Source organism: Mytilus trossulus, chromosome 11 (assembly GCF_036588685.1).
Source record: "Mytilus trossulus isolate FHL-02 chromosome 11, PNRI_Mtr1.1.1.hap1, whole genome shotgun sequence".
NCBI lineage: Eukaryota > Metazoa > Mollusca > Bivalvia > Mytilida > Mytilidae > Mytilus > Mytilus trossulus.
The window spans coordinates 44,204,490-44,226,712 of NC_086383.1; the positions used below are offsets into that span (position 1 = coordinate 44,204,490).

Genomic DNA, 22,223 nt, shown 5'->3' on the forward strand with positions numbered 1-22,223 from the left:
GATATTTGTACAAAACAAATTTAAATGATATTGGTTCATTGTATTGTTGAAAGATATGAATCATTTACTGATACTATTACTATTGGGATACGTTTATGTAAATTTTATGATTTTAATGTACACTACTCCTAGTTAAATGCGTCATGCAGCTTAGTATACATAGTTCATCAATCAAAGCTAGACGTGTATTTAAAGAGCAGAGCTATCGTGTTTTTTGTTACTTAAGTTGGATATTTTGCTTTACCTTTACAAAGTAGTTCAAGGTTTTTGTTAATATAAAGTACGATAAAATAAAAACTTATTAGTACACAAAGAATGCGTTTATTCATACACAAAACTTTACTTAAACTAAAGGTTCTAAAGAGCATGTATCGCTCATATTGGTCTATGTGCATTTTCAACATTGTCATTTGAGGGAAATAACTCCTCTAAGCCATTTTGAAGTATATAGACAATTGGAAGAGCTCATCACTTAAACATTTTTGCTTCAGTTAGATATTCTCTTTTCACAAAGGTATCCAAAATAATAGAGAACATTTTCATTTTACCATATGTTCATTTTTTAGCCATGTCGGTCATCTATGTTGTCTAGCTAGGTCACCGGACACATTTTTTTCAAACTAGATTCTCTTGTTATCATTGTGTCCAAGTTTAGTGAAATCTGGCCTTGTATTTCAGAGGAGAAGATTTTGTAAAAGTTAACGACGACATACGACAGACGACGACGGACGACGGACGCAAATTGATAAAAAAGCTCCTATGTCATTTTGTGGCACCAACTTTGAAAAAGAAATTAATGTATGACAAATGCAGTACCAATTGTAATGCACCAAGGGCCAGGTGTTTTTTTCGACAATTAATTATATATCATTTTACTTATGCTTAAGACACAAATTCTTTTTAAACCTTATAAAAACTTGAAGAACTGATATAACCGAAAAAGATCAACATGTCAATGTGAAGGGTGACCTATTTTATCAATGGACTTGCTCTACACGCACTTCAGAAATTTTAACCGAATTATAAAAAAAAAAATGCACTAAAAAGAATACTTATTGTCTTGTCATATCTGATTAAGCCTTTTCTTGTCAAACATTATTTTATATGTTTTTCTACATTCACATGTTGACAAAGAGAGGAGTAAGAAACTCAAACGACATTCAAACTCGTGGTACCATTAAAAAGTTTAATCCCGCTGCAAATGTTTGCACCTGTCCTAAGTCCGGAATCTGATGTACAATAGTTGTCGTTTGTTTTGGTGGTCCATCGTTTTTATATAGATTAGACCGTTGGTTTTTCCCGTTTGAATGGTTTAACATTACTAATACATCTTCCTATATCTAACCAGTATATGTGTATTTTTCACAACATTGTAGACTAGGATAACATTCATGGCAAAAATCAGTTTTTGTTGGTATGGTATTAATTTGTTCTGGTTATTTATTGTTTCATGTTATCTGCCGTATTGCACCTTCACTTAATCCATGAAATACATGCTTTAAAGGACAGCTATTTTAAAAAAAAGTTTTCAGATTGTGTCTGCCACACACACTGTCCATACTGATTTTTACACTGAAAGCGAAATACCTCTTGTTTAAAATGCGGGAAAAGGGGGTAGTTCAATCGGCCAATGTTTCTAAATAAGCATAGACCCCACTTATTTTTGTTTTGAAATATGTAGTTTTATATGTTTTCGTCCAAATCGGAAAGAGAGTTGATTCTTCTGATTTTGAAAAATAAAATTGTTTTAAAAAAAGAGAGCTGGACCGATTCTAGATCATATTTCTTAGTTTCATTGGACAACAAACTTATTTTTTTTGATAAATTGAACCAGTAATGCAGATTTATTTATTAGAGAAAGCATCAAAATACATATTTGTATATATTTACTATATTTTCGCAGGAAATGTGGTGTGACGAAAATTTGCATGCCGTTTCTATGGTAACCAAAGCATTTCAATGAATCAAAAGTTAAATTTTTCAATTTATATTAGGAGGTCCTTCGAGAGTGGGACGAAAGATACCAGAGGGACAGTTAAACTCATAAATCGAAAATAAACTGACAACGCCATGGCTAAAAATTAAAAGGGCAAACAGAAAAATCATAGTCCTCATGACACAACATAGAAAACTAAAGAATAAACAATACAAACAAAACAAAAATATAGGGGTGATCTCAGGTGCTCAGGAAGAGTAAGCCGATCCTCTACCACATGTGGTACCCGTCGTTTTGTTTATGAGATAACAAATCCGGTTAATAGTCTAACTCGGTAGGTCACATTCATGAAAGGGAAGTGTATTGTAGTTACGACGTAAGGAACATATCCGATATCGAGCGTCACTAATGAGTCTTTTGTAGACAAAAAAAACGCGCGTCTAGCGTATATACTAAATTTAGTCCTGGTCCTGGTATGTATGATAAGTTTATTTACCAACTGAAATAAAAAATATAACAGTTGTTTTGCACTCCTTCAGTTTATTGATAAAACTTGATTTGTCATTTTATTTGAACTCCCCCGCCCCTCCTTTTTTTAATGTACCTGGAATTTGTATTTTTGTTTTAAATCTGTCATATGCACGTTTTGTTGTTGTTGTATTAAACAAAACCGAAAGTCTATTTTATGTAGGTTTAATTTTTTCACTGGTATTCATGAAAAATAAAAGTATCTGTTATTAATGTAGACTGATTATTAAGAGGCCCTGTTAAATATTTATGCAAACATAAAAAATATATCGGTCAACAATATACTATTTTGTGCGTTACATATATGTTGTGGTCAAATGTATGTTTTATGCCTGCATTTTGTTTGCTCCATATAAACATATTGTGGGCGTCATTTATTTTTGTGCGAAAATATAAATATAGATTCTTTATTTATTTTTGTCATAAAAATAACACATATTATTAGTTACATTGTGTGTTAGTGACCTAATACGATATAAAAGGGTCAGTACATTCAATATGGGATGAGAGCTAAGAACCGAACCCCATATGAAATTAAAGACCCCATATATATCGGATTAGGTCACTAGCACACCGTGTTACGAATTTATCTTATCGACTATCTTCACATGTGGTATTTTGACTAGCGACCTATCAAAGTGATCAAGTCAATACTTAGTATTAAGATCCTACGTCCATTTGTCTATACAGAAAACAAAAGACAACAATAAAGACATTTTTGCTTAAATTTGTTGATAAATCTATTTCAACCGTTCATCTTCGTCTGTTGATTTTTTTCAGATTTTCCTCAACACCGTGTCGTTTCATAAAGGGTTGTGGCATCTTTTTTGTTTAAAAAGGGAAGTAACTCCTATCTAACTACATATTGTATCTAACCATGTATGGTAACTAGCCATATATTTTTTTGGACACCCTATATCAAAAATACAATCACCATATGTAGTTCTTTAACCAATCATATCTCTTTAAATATAAAGGAGGTAAGATACATAAATATACAAGTTAGAATAACTAAGAGGTCCCTGTTCTCAGCTCTTAAGACTGTTTGATTAAGGAACCTGTTTTTCACTTGTATTGGTTTATATTAAGAATTTAGCAGGACTACTAGCTTGTCAGTATTAGACAGATTTTGAGTATTAATTTGACAGTAGAGGAGAAAGTGATTTTCATCTTCTTAGGTTTTACAAGTTGGACATGTTCAATTGTCTCGAGGTATTTTTAGATATGTACACTTTTTTATGAGTAAATTATGGTCCCTTCTTCTAATTTTTGTTAAAAAAAAACGTTTAGTTTTTCAAATTCGGATATCTTAAAAAAAAATCATGGTCTTGTTTGTCTTAAAATTTTTGTGAAGAAAAGTTTGTTATTTTCGTTTAAATGTTTAACTTATTTTCCATTAATTCGGAATAAAAGTAACTTGAAATATTCTTAATCCAAGTCCTTAGTTTTTTTTACTTGTTCCATATTTTGACAGGAAACTACTTTTTTGTATCAATATTCATTTCTTGTGTAGAATATTTGATAAAAGTGGACCAAGTATAAATTCCTTGTGAATCAAGGTAATGGGTTTATGTTTTCAGTATTTAATTTAGCCTAAAAAAAAAATTGCTTGTGATTTTACATATTTTTCTTCTGTTTGTCAACCAAGTTTAGCTTTAACACCTAAATTAGCAGATGTTTTTTTAGTACCTAGAACATATTTATTTAAATTAACATAAACCTTTTTGGAAGGAGTCTTATCCAAATATTTATATACCTTTGTTCTGGTATTTTATCTGCCTTTTGCTCTATGATAAGATTGATTTCTATACATGTATAATAATTCTGTATCATATGTTAAAACTGGATAATAAAATAATAAAAAAGATTACAGGATACGTTAACAGAGAAATTTTCTCAAACGGCTGCATGTGATTTTATTGAAAACAGAGCTTTCCTAGCTTTTTGGATAATTCTGTTGAACTTGCATTTACATTTCTAATTTTTTTTATCAGATTGCCAAGAAATTTATATTTAGTAACGTTATCATTTTTTTCATTGTTGAACCTTACAATGTATTGTTCCAGTTTTGTAGTTCTTTGTTCAATGATCGTTGTTTTTGTTTTAATAGTTATTTAGACATAACTGACATTTTTTTTTCAGTTTGATAAATTATTTAAGCTATTTTGAAGACCTTCTTTACTTTTGGATAAAATAATTATGGCATCGGCTTTAGACTCTCTATATCAGAATTTAATATTCTCAAGCGTTTTGAATCTTTTTGGTCAAAATTTTCAACTACGTCATTAATAAATTCATTAAAAAGTGTAGGACTTATACTGTCCTCTTGTTTTACTCCTCGGTCAATGTAAAACAATATAGAATGTTTATCATATTATTTTAAAGATGCTTCAGTATAAATAAACTGTTTTTTAATTATTTCAAACAAATGTTTGCCCACACCCGTTTTAGCTAATTTGTAAAGCATTCTAATTCTTCAAAGGGAATCAAAAGTTTTTTTTTAGATCTAAAAAACAGACATTAAGTTTTCTTTTATTTTTATGAATATATTTATCAATTAAAGTTTTAAGGATAAATACACTGTCTTCAGTTCTATGATTAACTCTAAATCCAAACTGGGCATTAGTTAATTTAGTTTTCTAAGGTTAATTTTTTATCTAAGAAACTGCAATATTTTTTTTTTATTGTAATAATTTGGATATACAGATGTGGTAGTGTTGTCTACCTTCTCCAATGTAGAGAAATTCAGCAGTCATAATAATTTTAGATCGTTTAATTTTATCGTTTAGTTTTGACACGAGGTAAGTTTACAGGAAGTTATCTTATTTCCCTCAAATATATATTCAAATTATTTATATGTATTTTTGTTAATTGACACATGATTCCTTTTTATTTTGACATGAGGTTAAATAATAGGAAAATCATCAAAAAACAGCATAAATTATTAACAGGTTTTTAATTGGCACCTGAAACGATATTCCCGAAGCTTTGTTTTAATCGTCGTTCGACAAAAAACTAAGCTCAACCTGAAGATTTCATGTCATTCATCACAGAGCAAACATTTGGATTCCAATAACGAATTGCTTCCAAATGGAAATTACAACATGGGTTGAAATAAGGCAAGAATAGTATATTGCTGTTCGATCGTCATAAATCGATTTAACTGAAACAAATCAGGGTCAAACTCCAAAACTATTATATCATAGCTATATTGTAGAATCATGAATATGGATATATAGCGCTTCTCCATAATTAAAAGTACTTATTATCAACATTTTCGAGAGATATAAATTCAACAATGAATAATCGATTGTCCCTGGTTTAATAATTTCTCCTTGATATTGCTCATCAAGACCAGTTGTTTCAGTTATTTTCTATTCAATTAGAACTGTAGGTGTCAGAGCGTTTATGATAGTTGGGTGGATGGGTATCATCATATCTTTATCCCCTGCTTCTGTAAAATTTGACAGGGAACGTGTGCAGTACTCTACTAGTTAAAGTTTAGGTGCGTATGAATAATCAATTGCTTAAAGTTGTCAGTTCATTCACGATTGTTAGCATGGTACGTGTAGATTGGTATTTATAATTTGAAATATTTTCAATTCTTTGTATAAAAAATTTTGACAGTTTTGACTTTTGGTCCATTGCAACACGAGGTATTTTTTTTTATCCCTCTATCGCCATGGCTAATCAGGTGTGGTAACAGCTCGATTGCATCCGCCTTTGCTGCATGCATGTTCGTCCGTCCATTCGTCTGTCTGTCGATCTGTCTTTTTGTCGGTTGACTTTTCTCTTGATAAAGTTGAGTTGTAGGAAGATAGAAATATTTACATGTTAGTACATATTTTAAACTATGCATAAGTGGTTTGACACCGGAAAACGATTGATAAGGAATGTCTGACAATGTGTATGTGTCCAATATTAATCAATTACATACAGCGACGAGGTCCAGACCAAGTATGGTCTTGTTATTAGTAAGAATTACATCAGCGAATATCAGTGTTGAGCTAAGCTTATTCATTTTGATTTTTGTCATAATTACCAGTCTGGTATTTCTTTTTAATTTGTGTCCTTGACACTTTGTTTTTTTTATCAAATGATTGATTATTTATGCATATAAAAACATTATTTTTAGTTTTTATCAAACTTAAGTCACAATCCGTTTGTATAACCGTTACCTCGGTTTCAAAATCTGTAATCTCGATGTAACAGTCTGTTATCTCAAAAATACAATCCTTTATCTCGAATCCTTGCATTGCTCTTTTATAAAACTGAAAAAATGTTTTAAAACACCAGTTTTCACTGGTTTTTATAAAAGACCTATATTTCAAGCAGAATCAAAAGCGTTTTGAAGGTCGACAATAAATATACAACCTCCTTTTCTTTTTATGTATTTATTTATTTATTAATTAAAAATTTTATGAGTTGCCTTTCTATAGTTTTGTTAAATATGTTGTTAAAAATTGCATTTACTTAAGCCGTATTTGGCACAATTTTTTTTTTGGAATTTTGGGTCCTGAATGCTCTTCAATTTGTACGTGTTTGGCTTTATAACTATTTTTATCGGAGCCTCACTGATGAGTCTTATGTAGACGAAACGCGTGTATGGCGTATTAGATTATAATCCTGGTACATTTGATAACTATTTGTGAAGGTTTCTGTCCTTTGTATAGGTTTTGCCTTTACACATATTGTTTTCATATCAAAACTACAATGCGGAAACTAAGCGCAATATCGTATTAAAGTGTCAGGTTGTGAGGATACATGTGGAACAGTTTGATCACATATATGACTTTCGTGCAGTTTCTAACTTAAAGACGCAGCAATGTTGCCTTATGGGGTAAGTCTTATAACATCACTGATGATTCACAACTCTTTCGCCAAAGTTAAGCAGAATATCAAGAGAAGTTGGTTGTAGCATTACCTTTTCACACCCAAATAGTTGCGAAACTTTAATAGTCCTATTTTCTCGACAACTTGCATGAATATTCTCACAAGGAAGCTATTAAACCAAGAGTTCCAAATGGTGCAGTTGAAATTATCCTTTCATAAATTTTACGGACGCCATCACGAGTTGGTTGACCGTTATGGAATTACCGTTTCAAAAATGATATCGGATATGTCCCTTAAGTCGTAACTACAATATCCTTCCCTTTCATGAATGTGACCTACCAAATTAGACTATTTACCGGATTTGTTATCACATAAGCAACACGAAAGTCGCCACATGTGGAGCAGGATCTGCTTTTCAGGGGCACCTGAGATCACCCCTTGATTATGGAGGGGTTCATGTTGTGTATTCCTTAGTTTTCTATGTTGTGTCATGTGTACTATTGTTTGTCGGTTTTTTTTTTCATTTTTAGCCATGGCGTTGTCAGTTTGTTTTAGATTTATGAGTTAGACTGTCCCTTTGGTATCTTTCGTCCCTCTTTTGAGTCTTAGCAAAGCCAGCTAAATGACATCAAATTGACCAGTCTTGTACAAGATATTAATCAATGGCAATATTTTTATACAGTGACGATGAAAAGCAAACAAAAAACAGGCTCTAGATTTGGACAGGTATTTTAACTTTTAACTACTACCTCGTATGTGAACTAAAGTATTGGGGAAAGTTTGTTCACCATTTTTCAGAAATATTCAACTTGCTCTAATATGCCCCTTTTAAGAACATAAAACCGTCATCTCAAAATTGACAGTGTAATTTGATGTTTTTCTTTCCATTTGAACTTATCTAAGATATTTATTCATAAGACCGACAGATGCGGCTATGTGCATGATAGTGAAAATATACCACCTATAGAGGGCTCGTATAACTTTCCTTTAAAGTGAAATTTATAGTTTCTTAGAATTAATTAAACAACTGCAGTTTAATCTTTTTTTGCTGAGAGTCTTTTAAGGATATTATTTTGTGTCTATTAATTCTTTTGCATTTATAACTGTTTCTTTTAAACTATCAATGTTCATATTTTTGTACAATTACGTTTCATCAGAGGCAATAAGAATGCATTCTCTATTTACCTCGTGTGTTTTATTAATGAACTATTTATTATATTGAAATTACAAGTTATGCCTCTACAAAAATGGTTTTATATCAGATCATTTAATGTATCAATGCGTCTCGTAGGAGAGTTACACTAATTAATGTCTCGTGCTAGTTGACCATTTTGAAATGCCTCATTAATTATTTTTAGATTAATTTATAGAACATTTGAAAGACCGAGTTATATGTGTCTATGTTTTGAATCTTTATTATTCTTTAAGAATTATACGTATGGTAAACTATTTTTATATATATATATATATATTATCAACTATCAGTGTAAAGTTCTGTTTTGCCAAGTTTTAAATATCTTAAATGCTCCGTATGGAGGTTCTCTTAATACAGGGAGCTAATACAGGTAAAAAGAATGAATGTTCCGAATTAACTATAAGTTAGGTTCCGAATATTCCTCCATAGACTATATTTCTAACTCATTAATATGTGTGAACCCTCAGGGTTCAATGCGCCGGCTTATATTAAACCTGTGGCATTCAGTTATCCCTATGCACGTTATCTGTGCGTTCGTTCATTCTTTCTACCTTTGAATAGACATTTTCTCATAAATCAAAGACTTTGAGTTTCGATTTAATACATGTATATATATAAAAAGAAGATGTGGTATACGTCCCAGTCAGACACCTCTCTTCTCCCTAGTCATAATTAGTAAAAATACTATATATATATAAAAAAGTCTAAATTGAAAACAGCGTTCAAACCTACATGTATGACAGCGTTGAATGTTAGTCGTTTGCAAGTTAAACAAATTTATTGGTAGAGGGATCTAAATACAGCACAAACAACGTTTTCTTAAAGTTTTTTTAAAGTCCAAAAGTAAAAATTATTTTTTAACAAAACGCATTTGACTAACAGGTCGAACAACTGATGTTCTTTAACTATCATGACTGCCATTAACGTTTACCAAATAAATTGATCACGATATGTAGCAAGGATCCTATATATTTATTAATACCAAACCGAAAACAATAAAGTTGCGGCTAAAATGGTAAACCACAAACTTGAGGTGAACAAATTTGTACATCATATTCAAATTTCGTCAATTAATATAAAACAAGAATGTGTCCACAGTACACGGATGCCCCACTCGCTCTTTCATTTTCTATGTTTAGTGGAATAAGTTCTCTAATTTGGCATTAAAATTAGTAATATCATATCATAGGGCACATGTATACTAAGTTTCAAGTTGATTAGACTTCAACCTCATCAAAAACTACCTTGACCAAAAACTTTAACCTGAAGCGGGACTGATGGACGAATGAACGGACGGACGAACGAACGGACAGACAGACGGACGAACGGACGCACAGACCAGAAAACATAATGCCCCTCTACTATCGTAAGTGGTGCATAAAAAGAAGATACGGTATGATTGCAAATGAGACAACTGTCCACAAGAGACCAATAAGGTCTCTTCAGTGATGGTAGGGATTGAAATATTATTTGGAAGGCCCTAGAACTTACTTTAATTTAGGACTCTTTATACTCTTGAATTGGAAGAGTCGAAATAGGATGAACGATCATATAAGCAAAACATAATACAAGCATAAACGAAAAAAAGTCTAAATCAAAAACAACGTTTAAACCTATGATTCATTGATTGCGTTTGAAGAAAACCGCATTTCTTGGTAAAGGGGTCTAAATACAGCACACACAACATTTTCCAAAAACCAATCAAATGAAAAGTATTTTTAACAAAACGCATTTTACTAACAGGTCGACCAATTTATGTTCTTTACCCATACTGACTACCATTAACGTTTGGCAAATAAATTGATCACAAGATGTAACATGGATCTGAATTTCTAATTTAATACCAAACAGAAAACAATAAACATGCGGTGCAGATAATATACCACACACATGAGGTGCAAAACATTTGACCTCCATAACCAGATTTCGACAATTAATGTCTCTTCAGTTAAGTTAAGTATTGAAACGGCATTTGGATTGCCCTATAATTTACCTCAATCAAGAATAGACAATCGAATTTTAAAAAGTCGAAATTAGATGAACGAATGATATCAACCCAAATCAAAATAGTATACAATCCCAAACTAAAAATAATTACAAGACAAAATTAGAAAACAACGTTCAAACCTATAATAGATTTCGGAATTTGATGAGACTGTCATCAAAGTGAGAGGGTTAGCGCTATAAAACCAGGTTTAATCCACCATTTTCTACGTTTGAAAATGCCTGTACCAAGTCAGGAATATGACGGTTCTTGTCCATTTGTTTTTGATGTGTTTTGTCATTTGATTTTGCCATGTGATTATGGACTTTCCGATTAAATTTTCCTCTGAGTTCAGTTTTTTTGTGATTTTACTTTTTGATAAAACCCGCAATTTTTATACGTGTAAATGTAAAACAAATGTCTTGGAAGAGGGGTCAGAATACAGAACAAAGTTAAAAAGAGTTTAAAACATAATTTAACAAAACGCCTTTGACTAACAGGTCGAACAACTGATGTTCTTAAAAACTGCCGACTGCCATTAATGATTGACAAAAAAATTGATCACGAGATGTAACATGGATTTGTATTTCTAATGTAATACCAAACAGAAAACAATAAACTTGCGGTGACTGGTATACCGCAAACATGAGGTGCAAACATTTGTACACCATATGCGGATTTCGACAATTAATGTCTCGTCAGTAATGTTAGGTATCGAAACCGAAATTTGTATACGTGTTCATGTAAAACAAATTTCGTGGGAGATATTCATATATATTCATTATTGTATATGTGATTCTTATTTATCTGTCAATAACCCGTTTAAATTATGGGAGAGGGAATAAGCTTACATAAAAGACCAAGCAAGATTTTCCTTTATTTAAGAAGTCTCTTGTCTATTGCTTTTCAAATGTATTTTGAATATTGTTCATAAAAGAATCAAAATGTTACAGAAAAACACATATAACGGAACGACCATATGACTTATAGGACGAGGAGGGGGTTGGGTTTTTTTTCTGTAAAAAAATAAATTCTGATCAACAATAGAAGGAAACAAAAATTGTGGTTAAGCAGATGACAAACACATTTCTAAATCCAGATTTCCCATACATACCTTATAATGTTAAATTTTAAAAGAAAATAATAATTTGTTTGATAGCGACGGAAAAACCAGAACATCCAATCCCCTCTTTCCTTTGAAGTTATATAATTGCTACCTTCGTACATATCATTAGATGTTGCAAGAACAAATTGCATTATTTACTCTTTACTAGAGACTAATGTCAGACATCTCTTCGAATTTCAGTAGCCTGCAAAAATAATTACAATTGTTTTTGACGTACAAAAGAAATAACAAATTTCATACAAAAAGTATGTACAGGTAATTTCCATTCTCAATTTTAAATTTTACAGGTAATGAAATAACTAGTAAGGGATCAAATATAGAAAATTCAAAAAAACAAAGGCAATTAATTGGTTTTTATAAATACCAAATGTGAAATTTCGAAATGTTTCTTATATTCAAAGACTCATTATCTGTATAGCTCTGATTTAATTCACACCTGCTTAGACAAGTACGAAAATTAGTTAGAGTCAAAGTGCCGTCTAGCTTCTGAGTCGTTATCACTACTAATAAACCCGTTGAGATGACTAAACTTAATTATTATTACAACAAAGTTTCACGAATGATCTATTTAGTTTTTACAACGAGTTACTAAGCCGTGATTTATTTACATATTTGTAATAAAGATTGTGCAAAGTTTTCGCTGTGTGCTGTTATATGACATTATTGTGCATTATTATCTGTAACATAATAGTTAAAAAGTGTAAAGCCGTTTTTGAAATCCGCAATTCCTTTTGTTCGCTGTGATATTTGATAAATAGCTCATACATCAGCGTTAAGATATTAAGTCATTGATATAACGTTCATTACAAGCATGATATCGTGCACCGCTGATATAGCACCAAATAATAAATTTGACAATATGAGCTTCGCTTGATTTCTTTCCACCTGAAAGTGTTGTCTACGAGAACAATTCATTTACGGAAACTAGTCAAATTCATCCAAATGAAATCCTGAAAATAATGCATAACCCAAGACAAGGTTTAAGTCTCACAAAAAGAATTTGGAAATTAATTGTTTTGTATATTATTTACATTATAATAAAGTTAAACAATTCATCAATTTTCGTATAAAGAAATACTAACAGAAGTGACTTTCACACACGTATCGCAGCTTGCTAGTACAAGGCTCATCTACCCACGTATAAGAAGTGGTGTGATATATCAACCCACAGTTATAATTTACACCATTGTTTCCAGATCCACTATGCCATGGTTTGTATGTGGCTACTTTCTGGTCGGAACTCCAACGCCATTCTCCTTCATTTAGATCAGTTAGTCCAATCCAATAGTGATCTTTTTCTGAAGTGGATATATTAGAAAGTTATTGATGTTGACCTAGTTGAATACAACAAATTACTGTGCTTGTAAGTAGCATCATTCGTAAATAAGATAGAAAGGTAATATAATGACAAATTAATGTTTTACTACCTTGTTAATGTATTTCTCGATTCAATGCTTTCATGATAGTTCAAGAAAAAAGAGTTACTAAATTAACACGAACAGTATCTACTGAAAGTGATACAAAAAATGGAATCTGAATATAAGGAGATAAGATAAGACAAGATAATTTTATCAACCAGTCATGGTGCCCACAATTTGAGCTATACAATCAAATTAATTACAAAATAAAACACAGTAAATTATGAGAATGATTAAAGTACATTTAAAAAAACACGAATACACATTCAAACAACGTAACATGATTATAAACCATTATATAAACAAAACATATAGTCATTTTAGAAGCCACTGAGACCTGGAAAAATCACATAGTGTTAAAGTCCTAGATCTAAAGGAGACTGATTGGTTATATTATTTTTTTCAAACAACTCGTTCATTGATACTTCATGAGAGTTTCTTTCGTTCTTCAAAAAGGAATCACAATACTTTAGATAAGTGTGAGGTAACAAACAAATCGTCTGGTGAAAGAATTCAAACAAATTTCATTTCATTAGATACGTTGTTACTTTGAAAATTTAGGATATGTATATCTACCCCACCGAGAAAGCACCACACAACAGAAACGCATCTGTATACTGACTCCAGCAATTGACGTGTGTTTTTACATAACGCCAAGTTCTAAATAGCCCTCGATCTAGAAAATTAGAAATATTTAAAAGAGTTTATTATAGATCTGCAATCAAAGTCCAATTCCTGAACGACAAAAAGAAATTTGAAAAACAAACCGCTGACGTTGTTCATATCATTTGGCACCAACTCCCTTTTCAATAAACGGACAATTTGGAAAAGACATGCAGATATTTGAAAATTGATTTATGAAGAATAGTTTTGTTATTACATGTACATGTTATGTACCTGATCTATTATCCTTGATCCATTTGTTTTCTGCTTCGTCTTCAATTTTTGCTAAATTACCTCCAATCTGTTTACAATTTTGCTAGAGGAAACAAAACAATACAGTAAATTTGTGATTATAGCAAACAATACATTAAATTTGCAATTTTAGCAAACAATACAGTATTTTGCCTCCCAAGTTTCATCCTAACAAGGTTTAAAAATCTTATCAAAACCAGATAAAAACGTTTTGTGTCGTCTGATCCGTCTTTGTTTATGGATCGTTAGATAAGTATTAGCAAAGATGTTTTAACTGCCAGGAGTGAACACACACAGTTTCCTTCTTAATTTTTCATTTTGAAGATAAAACGGTAGAAACATGTAGTTTATACATGTATGCACTTATCTTTAATATAATTAAAAATTGAAACTCTATATATTTCTGTTATTTATTCTTTTTTTTTAATTTTTAAAAGAAAACGACGTTGATATATTGATAAACGTTATACCTCCGCTAAAAACCAAGTACGTTTGTCGTTTCCGTAGTAGTAGCAATGCCCATTGTATTTTTTCCATTGTCTTTCTGTAAATACAAAAACACAGCTTTTCAGCTTGGCTATTACATATAAAGTGGCCCGAGAACACAGTTATTTCGTAGTGCATTTCTTTAAGACAATAAATTCAAATTAAAAAAATCGCACCTGCTCTTTCTCAAACAGCTTTTTATAGTGTAGTGTACTACCAGTGAGACAAATAATATCAAAATTATAGAAACTTTTACCAGCACTAACTCAAAATATTGACAATTCTGTGTTAAGGGGGTGTAAAATTCAGTTAAACAGCTTCAGACGTGATAAAATTTGACCTTTTAGAACAGGACCAATTCACTACTTAACATAAAGATTCAGCACCCAAATTTTTTTGATATGTAATTACATCCCCCAACTTAATATTTCATGCATTTAATATCAAGAAATAAATTGGGAAAGTATATCAAATAAAACATGCAAGTTATTCACTGTTTACACTAGGGACTATATTCGTAGACAACGAAAACCAAAGGACGATAACTGTGTCCTTGGACCTAATAGGACAGAAAGACTTGACCAATCTTTATAAAACTTTGCATAATTTAAGCTTAGGCAATAATGAGATAGTTTGCCAAGTTTCATGACCATATGTCATATATAAGAGAAATTGGGGTCATTTTAGTATTGACATTTGGATGTTTATTTTTGACGTATAAATTAAATATTTTCAATTGTCAAGATTTTGGCCTAAAAATTTTTAATTTTGCTAAAATTTTCTTTTTAAATGCTCTTGAATATTGAATATTAAGTACTAAAAGCATCTGCAAACTCATTTTATTTATCAGATGTATTGTAATTATTCCAAAGTCGAATTTATATGAGCCTATGTGTGAAAATAGAGATTTTCCAATTTAGTGACGCCTTATATAAATATGCATTTTTCTCAGCCAATTTGAAGTTTTTGAAGTTTTTTAAGCATAATTTTTCTTTCATATACATTAAATATACTTTAAATGTATAGAAAAGTTACAAAAAGTATACCACGTGGGTATAACGTGGTCTTGGGCCATGTAGTTCTGAGAATTATTTAGAGTCAATTTAGGCGGTAGTTCATATTGACGTATAAAAATGCACACAGAAGCTATCAGAAGTGAAAATGTGTTACTTGTTGCTGATTTCTATGCTAAGGTGTTATGATACAAGAAATCTAATTGCAAAAGGACTCTTGCATTTAAATTTTTTAAAAGACAATATGGTCTGATGGCTGTTTTTTTCACTTTTCAATGGAAAACTTGCATTTAGTTTTAGTCTCAATAGGCATAAATTTTGACCACTTACTATCATACAGGGGGAAAAATATGGTAGCCTATAAAGGAGTTAGGTGTACTGAATATAGTAAAGTGCTTCTTTTACAGATTTAGTGAAATATTTGTAATGGACTACAGATTTGATGTATAAAGCGCTTCACATTTTACATACATCAATTAGGCCGTTTAACCAGGGCCATGAATATAAAACATGCTGCACTTTTTTCTGTGATAATCTACTTTTCTCTTTATTCAGAGTTCACAAATGGTTAATTAAATTTGATTTAAGCATAGAAACACAAATATCAGGAACAAAAAAGCTGTCATATTTAAATTCAGCATGCCTCTTAGGCATAAAATGTAAAATGCTTTAAAATGCTCATTATAGCTGAAGAATGCCAAAATTGTACATTTTAACAGAATTTCTGTAAACCAAAGATGTAAATCCTTTACTTTGATCGAGTTTAACAAATTGAAACCAGCAAATCACTCAGGAAAGTTGCCAAATTACAGAATCTAGATTACAGGAATCAATCTCTTAGGCCCGAGAACACAGTTATTTCGTAGTGCATTTCTTTTAGACAATAAATTCAAATTAAAAAAATCGCACCTGCTCTTTCTCAAAAAGCTTTTTACAGTGTAGTGTACTACCAGTGACACAAATAATATCAAAATTATAGAATATTCTACCAGCTCTAACTCAAAATATTGACAATTCTGTGTTATGTGGGTGTAAAATTCAGTTTGACAGCTTCAGACGTGATAAAAATTGACCTTTTAGAACTGGACCAATTCGCTACTTAACAAAAAGATTCAGCACCCAATTTTTTTGGACATGTAATTACATCCCCCAACTTAATATTTCATGCATTTAATATCAAGAAATAAATTGGGAAAGTATATCAAATAAAACATGCAAGTTATTCACTGTTTATACTAGGGACTATATTCGTAGACAACGAAAACCAAAGGACGATAACTGTGTACTTGGACCTAATAGGACAGAAAGACTTGACCAATCTTTATTAAACTTTGCATAACCTAAGCTTAGGCAATAATGAGATAGTTTGCATAGTTTCATGACCATATGTCATATATAAGAGAATTTGGGGTCATTTTAGTATTGACATTTGGATGTTTATTTTTGACGTATAAATTAAATATCTTCAATTGTCAAGATTTTGGCATAAAAAATTTTAATTTTGCTAAAATTTTCTTTTTAAATGCTCTTGAATATTAAATATTAAGTACTAAAAGCATCTGCACACTCATTTTATTTACCAGATGTATTGTAATTATTCCAAAGTCGAATTTATATGAGCCTATGCCTGAAAATAGAGATTTTCCAATTTAGGGACGCCTTATATAAATATACATTTTTCTCAGCCAATTTGAAGTTATTGAAGTTTTTTAAGCCTAAATTTTTCTTTCATATACATTAAATATACTTTAAATGTATAGAAAAGTTACAAAAAGTATACCACGTGGGTATAACATGGTCTTGGGCCATGTAGTTCTGAGAACTATTTAGAGTCAATTTAGGCGGTAGTTCATATTGACATATAAAAATGCACACAGAAGCTATCAGAAGTGAAAATGTGTTACTTGTTGCTGATTTCTATGCTAAGGTGTTTTGATACAAGAAGTCTAATTGCAAAAGGACTCTTGCATTTAATTTTTTTAAAAGACAATATGGTCTGATGGCTGTTTTTTTTTTCACTTTTCAATGGAAAACTTGCATTTAGTTTTAGTCTCAATAGGCATAAATTTGGACCACTTACTATCATACAGGGAAAAAAAAATGGTAGCCTATAAAGGAGTTAGGTGTACTGAATATAGTAAAGTGCTTCTTTTACAGATTTAGTGAAATATTTGTAATGGACTACAGATTTGATGTATAAAGCAATTCACATTTTACATACATCAATTAGGCCGTTTAACCAGGTCCATGAATATAAAATATGCTGCACTTTTTTTTCTGTGATAATCTACTTTTCTCTTTATTCAGAGTTCACAAATGGTTAATTAAATTTGATTTAAGCATAGAAACACAAATATCAGGAACAAAAAAGCTGTCATATTTAAATTCAGCATGCCTCTTAGGCATAAAATGTAAAATGCTTTAAAATGCTTATAATAGCTGAAGAATGCCAAAATTGTACATCTTAACAGAATTTCTGTAAACCAAAGATGTAAATCCTTTACTTTGATCGAGTTTCACAAATTGAAACCAGCAAATCATTCAGGAAAGTTGCCAAAGTACAGAATCTAGATTTCAGGAATCAATCTCTTAGGCCCGAGAACACAGTTATTTCGTAGTGCATTTCTTTTAAACAAATTCAAATTAAAAAAATCGCACCTGCTCTTTCTCAAAAAGCTTTTAACAGTGTTGTGTACTACCAGTGAAACAAATAATATCAAAATTATAGAATCTTGTACCAGCTCTAACTCAAAATATTGATAATTCTGTGTTATGTTGTTGTAAAATTCAGTTTGACAGCTTCAGACGTGATAAAATTTCACCTTTTTGAACTGGACCAATTCGCTACTTAACAAAAAGATTAAGCACCCAATTTTTTTTGACATGTAATTACATCCCCCAACTTAATATTTCATGCATTTAATATCAAGAAATAAATTGGGAAAGTATATCAAATAAAACATGCAAGTTATTCACTGTTTACATTAGGGACTATATTCTTAGACAACGAAAACCAAAGGACGATAACTGTGTCCTTGGACCTAATAGGACAGAAAGACTTGACCAATCTTTATTAAACTTTGCATAACCTAAGCTTAGGCAATAATGAGATAGTTTGCATAGTTTCATGACCATATGTCATATATAAGAGAATTTGGGGTAATTTTAGTATTGACATTTGGATGTTTATTTTTGACGTATAAATTAAACATCTTCAATTGTCAACATTTTGGCCTAAAAATTTTTAATTTTGCTAAAATTTTCTTTTTAAATGCTCTTGAATATTAAATATTAAGACTTAGTACTAAAAGCATATGCACACTCATTTTATTTACCAGATGTATTGTAATTATTCCAAAGTCGAATTCATATGAGCCTATGCCTGAAAATAGAGATTTGCCAATTTAGGGACGCCTTATATAAATATGCATTTTTCTCAGCCAATTTGAAGTTTTTTAAGCCTAAATTTTTCTTTCATATACATTAAATATACTTTAAATGTATAGAAAAGTTACAAAAAGTATACCACGTGGGTATAACATGGTCTTGGGCCATGTAGTTCTGAGAACTATTTAGAGTCAATTTAGGCGGTAGTTCATATTGACATATAAAAATGCACACAGAAGCTATCAGAAGTGAAAATGTGTTACTTGTTGCTGATTTCTATGCTAAGGTGTTTTGATACAAGAAGTCTAATTGCAAAAAGACTCTTGCATTTAAATTTTTTAAAAGACAATATGGTCTGATGGCTGTTTTTTTCACTTTTCAATGGAAAACTTGCATTTAGTTTTAGTCTCAATAGGCATAAATTTGGACCACTTACTATTATACAGGGAAAAAAATATGGTAGCCTATAAAGGAGTTAGGTGTACCGAATATAGTAAAGTGCTTCTTTTACAGATTTAGTGAAATATTTGTAATGGACTACAGATTTGATGTATAAAGCGCTTCACATTTTACATACATCAATTAGGCCGTTTAACCAGGGCCATGAATATAAAATATGCTAGTTTAAACATATTTTATTGTTCGAAAAAGAGACAAATGGATTAGACACAAGTTTTCAAACTTAGTAACGTCTTCTCCAAAAACTTATAAAATATGCTGCACTTTTTTTCTGTGATAATCTACTTTTCTCTTTATTCAGAGTTCACAAATGGTTAATTAAATTTGATTTAAGCATAGAAACACAAATATCAGGAACAAAAAAGCTGTCAGATTTAAATTCAGCATGCCTCTTAGGCATAAAATTAAAATGCTTTAAAATGCTTATAATAGCTGAAGAATGCCAAAATTGTACATTTTTACAGAATTTCTGTAAACCAAAGATGTAAATCCTTTACTTTGATCGAGTTTAACAAATTGAAACCAGCAAATCATTCAGGAAAGTTGCCAAAGTAGAGAATCTAGATTTCAGGAATCAATCTCTTAGGCCCGAGAACACAGTTATTTCGTAGTGCATTTCTTTTAAACAAATTCAAATTAAAAAAATCGCACCTGCTCTTTCTCAAAAAGCTTTTTACAGTGTAGTGTACTACCAGTGACACAAATAATATCAAAATTATAGAATCTTCTACCAGCTCTAACTCAAAATATTGACAATTCTGTGTTAAGGGGTGTAAAATTCAGTTTGACAGCTTCAGACGTGATAAAATTTGACCTTTTAGAACAGGACCAATTCACTACTTAACAAAAAGATTCAGCACCCAAATTTTTTTGACATGTAATTACATCCCCCAACTTAATATTTCATGCATTTAATATCAAGAAATAAAATGGGAAAGTATATCAAATAAAACATGCAAGTTATTCACTGTTTACACTAGGGACTATAATCGTAGACAACGAAAACCAAAGGACGATAACTGTGTCCTTGGACCAAGTAATGTTGCCATTAAAAAAATTTACGAGGATATATTTAGCATTACCTCATTCATCACTGAAACATGCAAGAATTGTAAACCTTAATTAAGTGTACTTTTAAATAAATGACATGTTCTATTTTCAGATTTAAAGATAGCAAAGGGTATAACCACTCTCATTTTGTCCTTAGATGTTTGTAAAATATTGTGACGAATTGCAAATATTTAAAAAAAAAAAATGGCGTTTGTCTATTATTTGACCAACAGGTGATGCGAAACAGACGTAGAGTACGTCTGATGTTTTAATTAGCGTTCAAGTAAGAAGTTTACTTTATCTTCCACTTTAAGTTAAAGTTTGATCGTAAGCTAGAGTTGACATTAGAGTTAAGCTTCGAATTTTACATATAGTCATGTTAACGTTCAATGGTTTACTTTTACTAATTGTGACATGGATTGAGAGTTGTTTCATTGGCACTCATATCGCATCTTCGTATATCTATAAAACAAAAATTACAAGATTTATTCTCTCTAAAACTGTTATATCGATATTTTTAAAATACTAATGTATACAATATAATCTTAATTCGAAACGAAGGTTATTTGAATGCATGCATATCTAAGTCATTCACTTGTTTCATTTTACAAATGTTTTTAATGTTAATATACATTGAAATTGTATGTGTAACATCAGTTTGGCTTTTGTTAAAAATCGGTTAAGTTGTTGTTGCAGTTGAATTGTTATTAGTTTGTCGGTAATTGACTTAACGATACTTTTTTCTCACTTTTTTGTAGAAAAAAAGTTTCTTTCAACCTGTAAACTCTGGATCCAGCGCAAAGTCAATATCTTAATAAAAACAACATTCAAATGGTCATATGTATTGCTATTTCCACACTTGCACACCGGTTATAATGATGTAAAGTTGATGACAAAACAAAAAGTCACTACATTATATTAGCAATGGTATTTATCAATCGAAAGGGTAATAGTTTTGGATTTTAAGGTACATTATATAAAATTATGAGCACTCACTCTGAAAATCTGAAACTAAAGTGTCCATGTCGTCGTCTATTTTCTTCACTTTATTTTTTACATCACTCTGTAAACTTTCTATTTTGTCGTCTATAGAAGTCTGTAGAACACCCAATGCCTTCCTAACAGCGTCGAACTTTGTTTTTAATTCATCTGTGAGACACGGTAGCGCCCCTACATCTTTGAATATTAATCCGATTATATTCAGTAAGATCACTAAAACTAACATCATTGTGTTTCTTTGTTCTAAAAGAGTAATCGAACAACGAGATTTAGCATGGAAATGCGATATCTATCAAAGAATGAGATTCAAACATGTTCTTTATATAAAATCAAGTTTAATAAATAAAAATAATACAAAAAAACACTTCTACACACAGAGAAATTATTCACAGAGTGGATACTAATAACAACTTTACTAAAACGAAAATAACACAAATGTCTTTGAACACATTTGTTTTCCTTATACTGTAAAAATCAAGTTTTTCTACACGTTCACGTACTAAACTTGCTGTAACCGATCAGTAATGACTAAAGGAAATACAAAAATAAAGGGACAAAATTTATAATTATAAAAACAAAATAAATACACAATGGATTGCATATCATATAATCATGTAAATGTATATACTAGAAGCCAGCTCTCAATATCATATTCATATAAACGAAAATGATAACGAAGAAGGTTCATATTTTATTTCTAATGTTATTAAATATAAAAGTTTGGCAAAATATGAGATTAATTGATATATGTTTATTCATTTTTTTATAAGACAATTTATCTTTTCTGCTGTATTATCAAAGAAAGATGCATAATATTTGCTAACTAACTTACCTTAGGCAACAACAGTGTGTGAGTGACTAAGGTCTAGTTTGGTTACATAAACTGTATTTCTG

General features: G+C 30.8%; 1 protein-coding gene across 1 annotated transcript; it reads right to left on the bottom strand.

The window, feature by feature from the left end:
* Positions 1-11,125: 11,125 nt before the first annotated feature.
* Positions 11,126-21,570, bottom strand: LOC134690396 (perlucin-like protein). Its single transcript, XM_063550369.1, has 5 exons — positions 21,327-21,570; positions 14,406-14,479; positions 13,918-13,999; positions 12,685-12,900; positions 11,126-11,786 (listed from the first exon to the last, which is right to left on the bottom strand). Exons 1-5 carry the CDS (start codon positions 21,556-21,558, stop codon positions 11,779-11,781), a joined length of 612 nt encoding a protein of 203 aa, XP_063406439.1. The 5' UTR covers positions 21,559-21,570; the 3' UTR covers positions 11,126-11,778.
* Between the last annotated feature and the right edge of the window lie 653 nt (positions 21,571-22,223).

What these genes read in the sequence shown, in the direction of transcription:
- LOC134690396 (XM_063550369.1), bottom strand. Translation starts at nt 21,558, where the DNA reads ATGATGTTAGTTTTAGTGATCTTACTGAATATAATCGGATTAATATTC. An exon ending in TTTAGTTTCAGATTTTCAGA is followed by an intron (nt 14,480 to 21,326) that starts GTGAGTGCTCAT and finishes TTGTATTTACAG; the next exon opens with AAAGACAATGGAAAAAATAC. An exon ending in GTACTTGGTTTTTAGCGGAG is followed by an intron (nt 14,000 to 14,405) that starts GTATAACGTTTA and finishes TGTTTCCTCTAG; the next exon opens with CAAAATTGTAAACAGATTGG.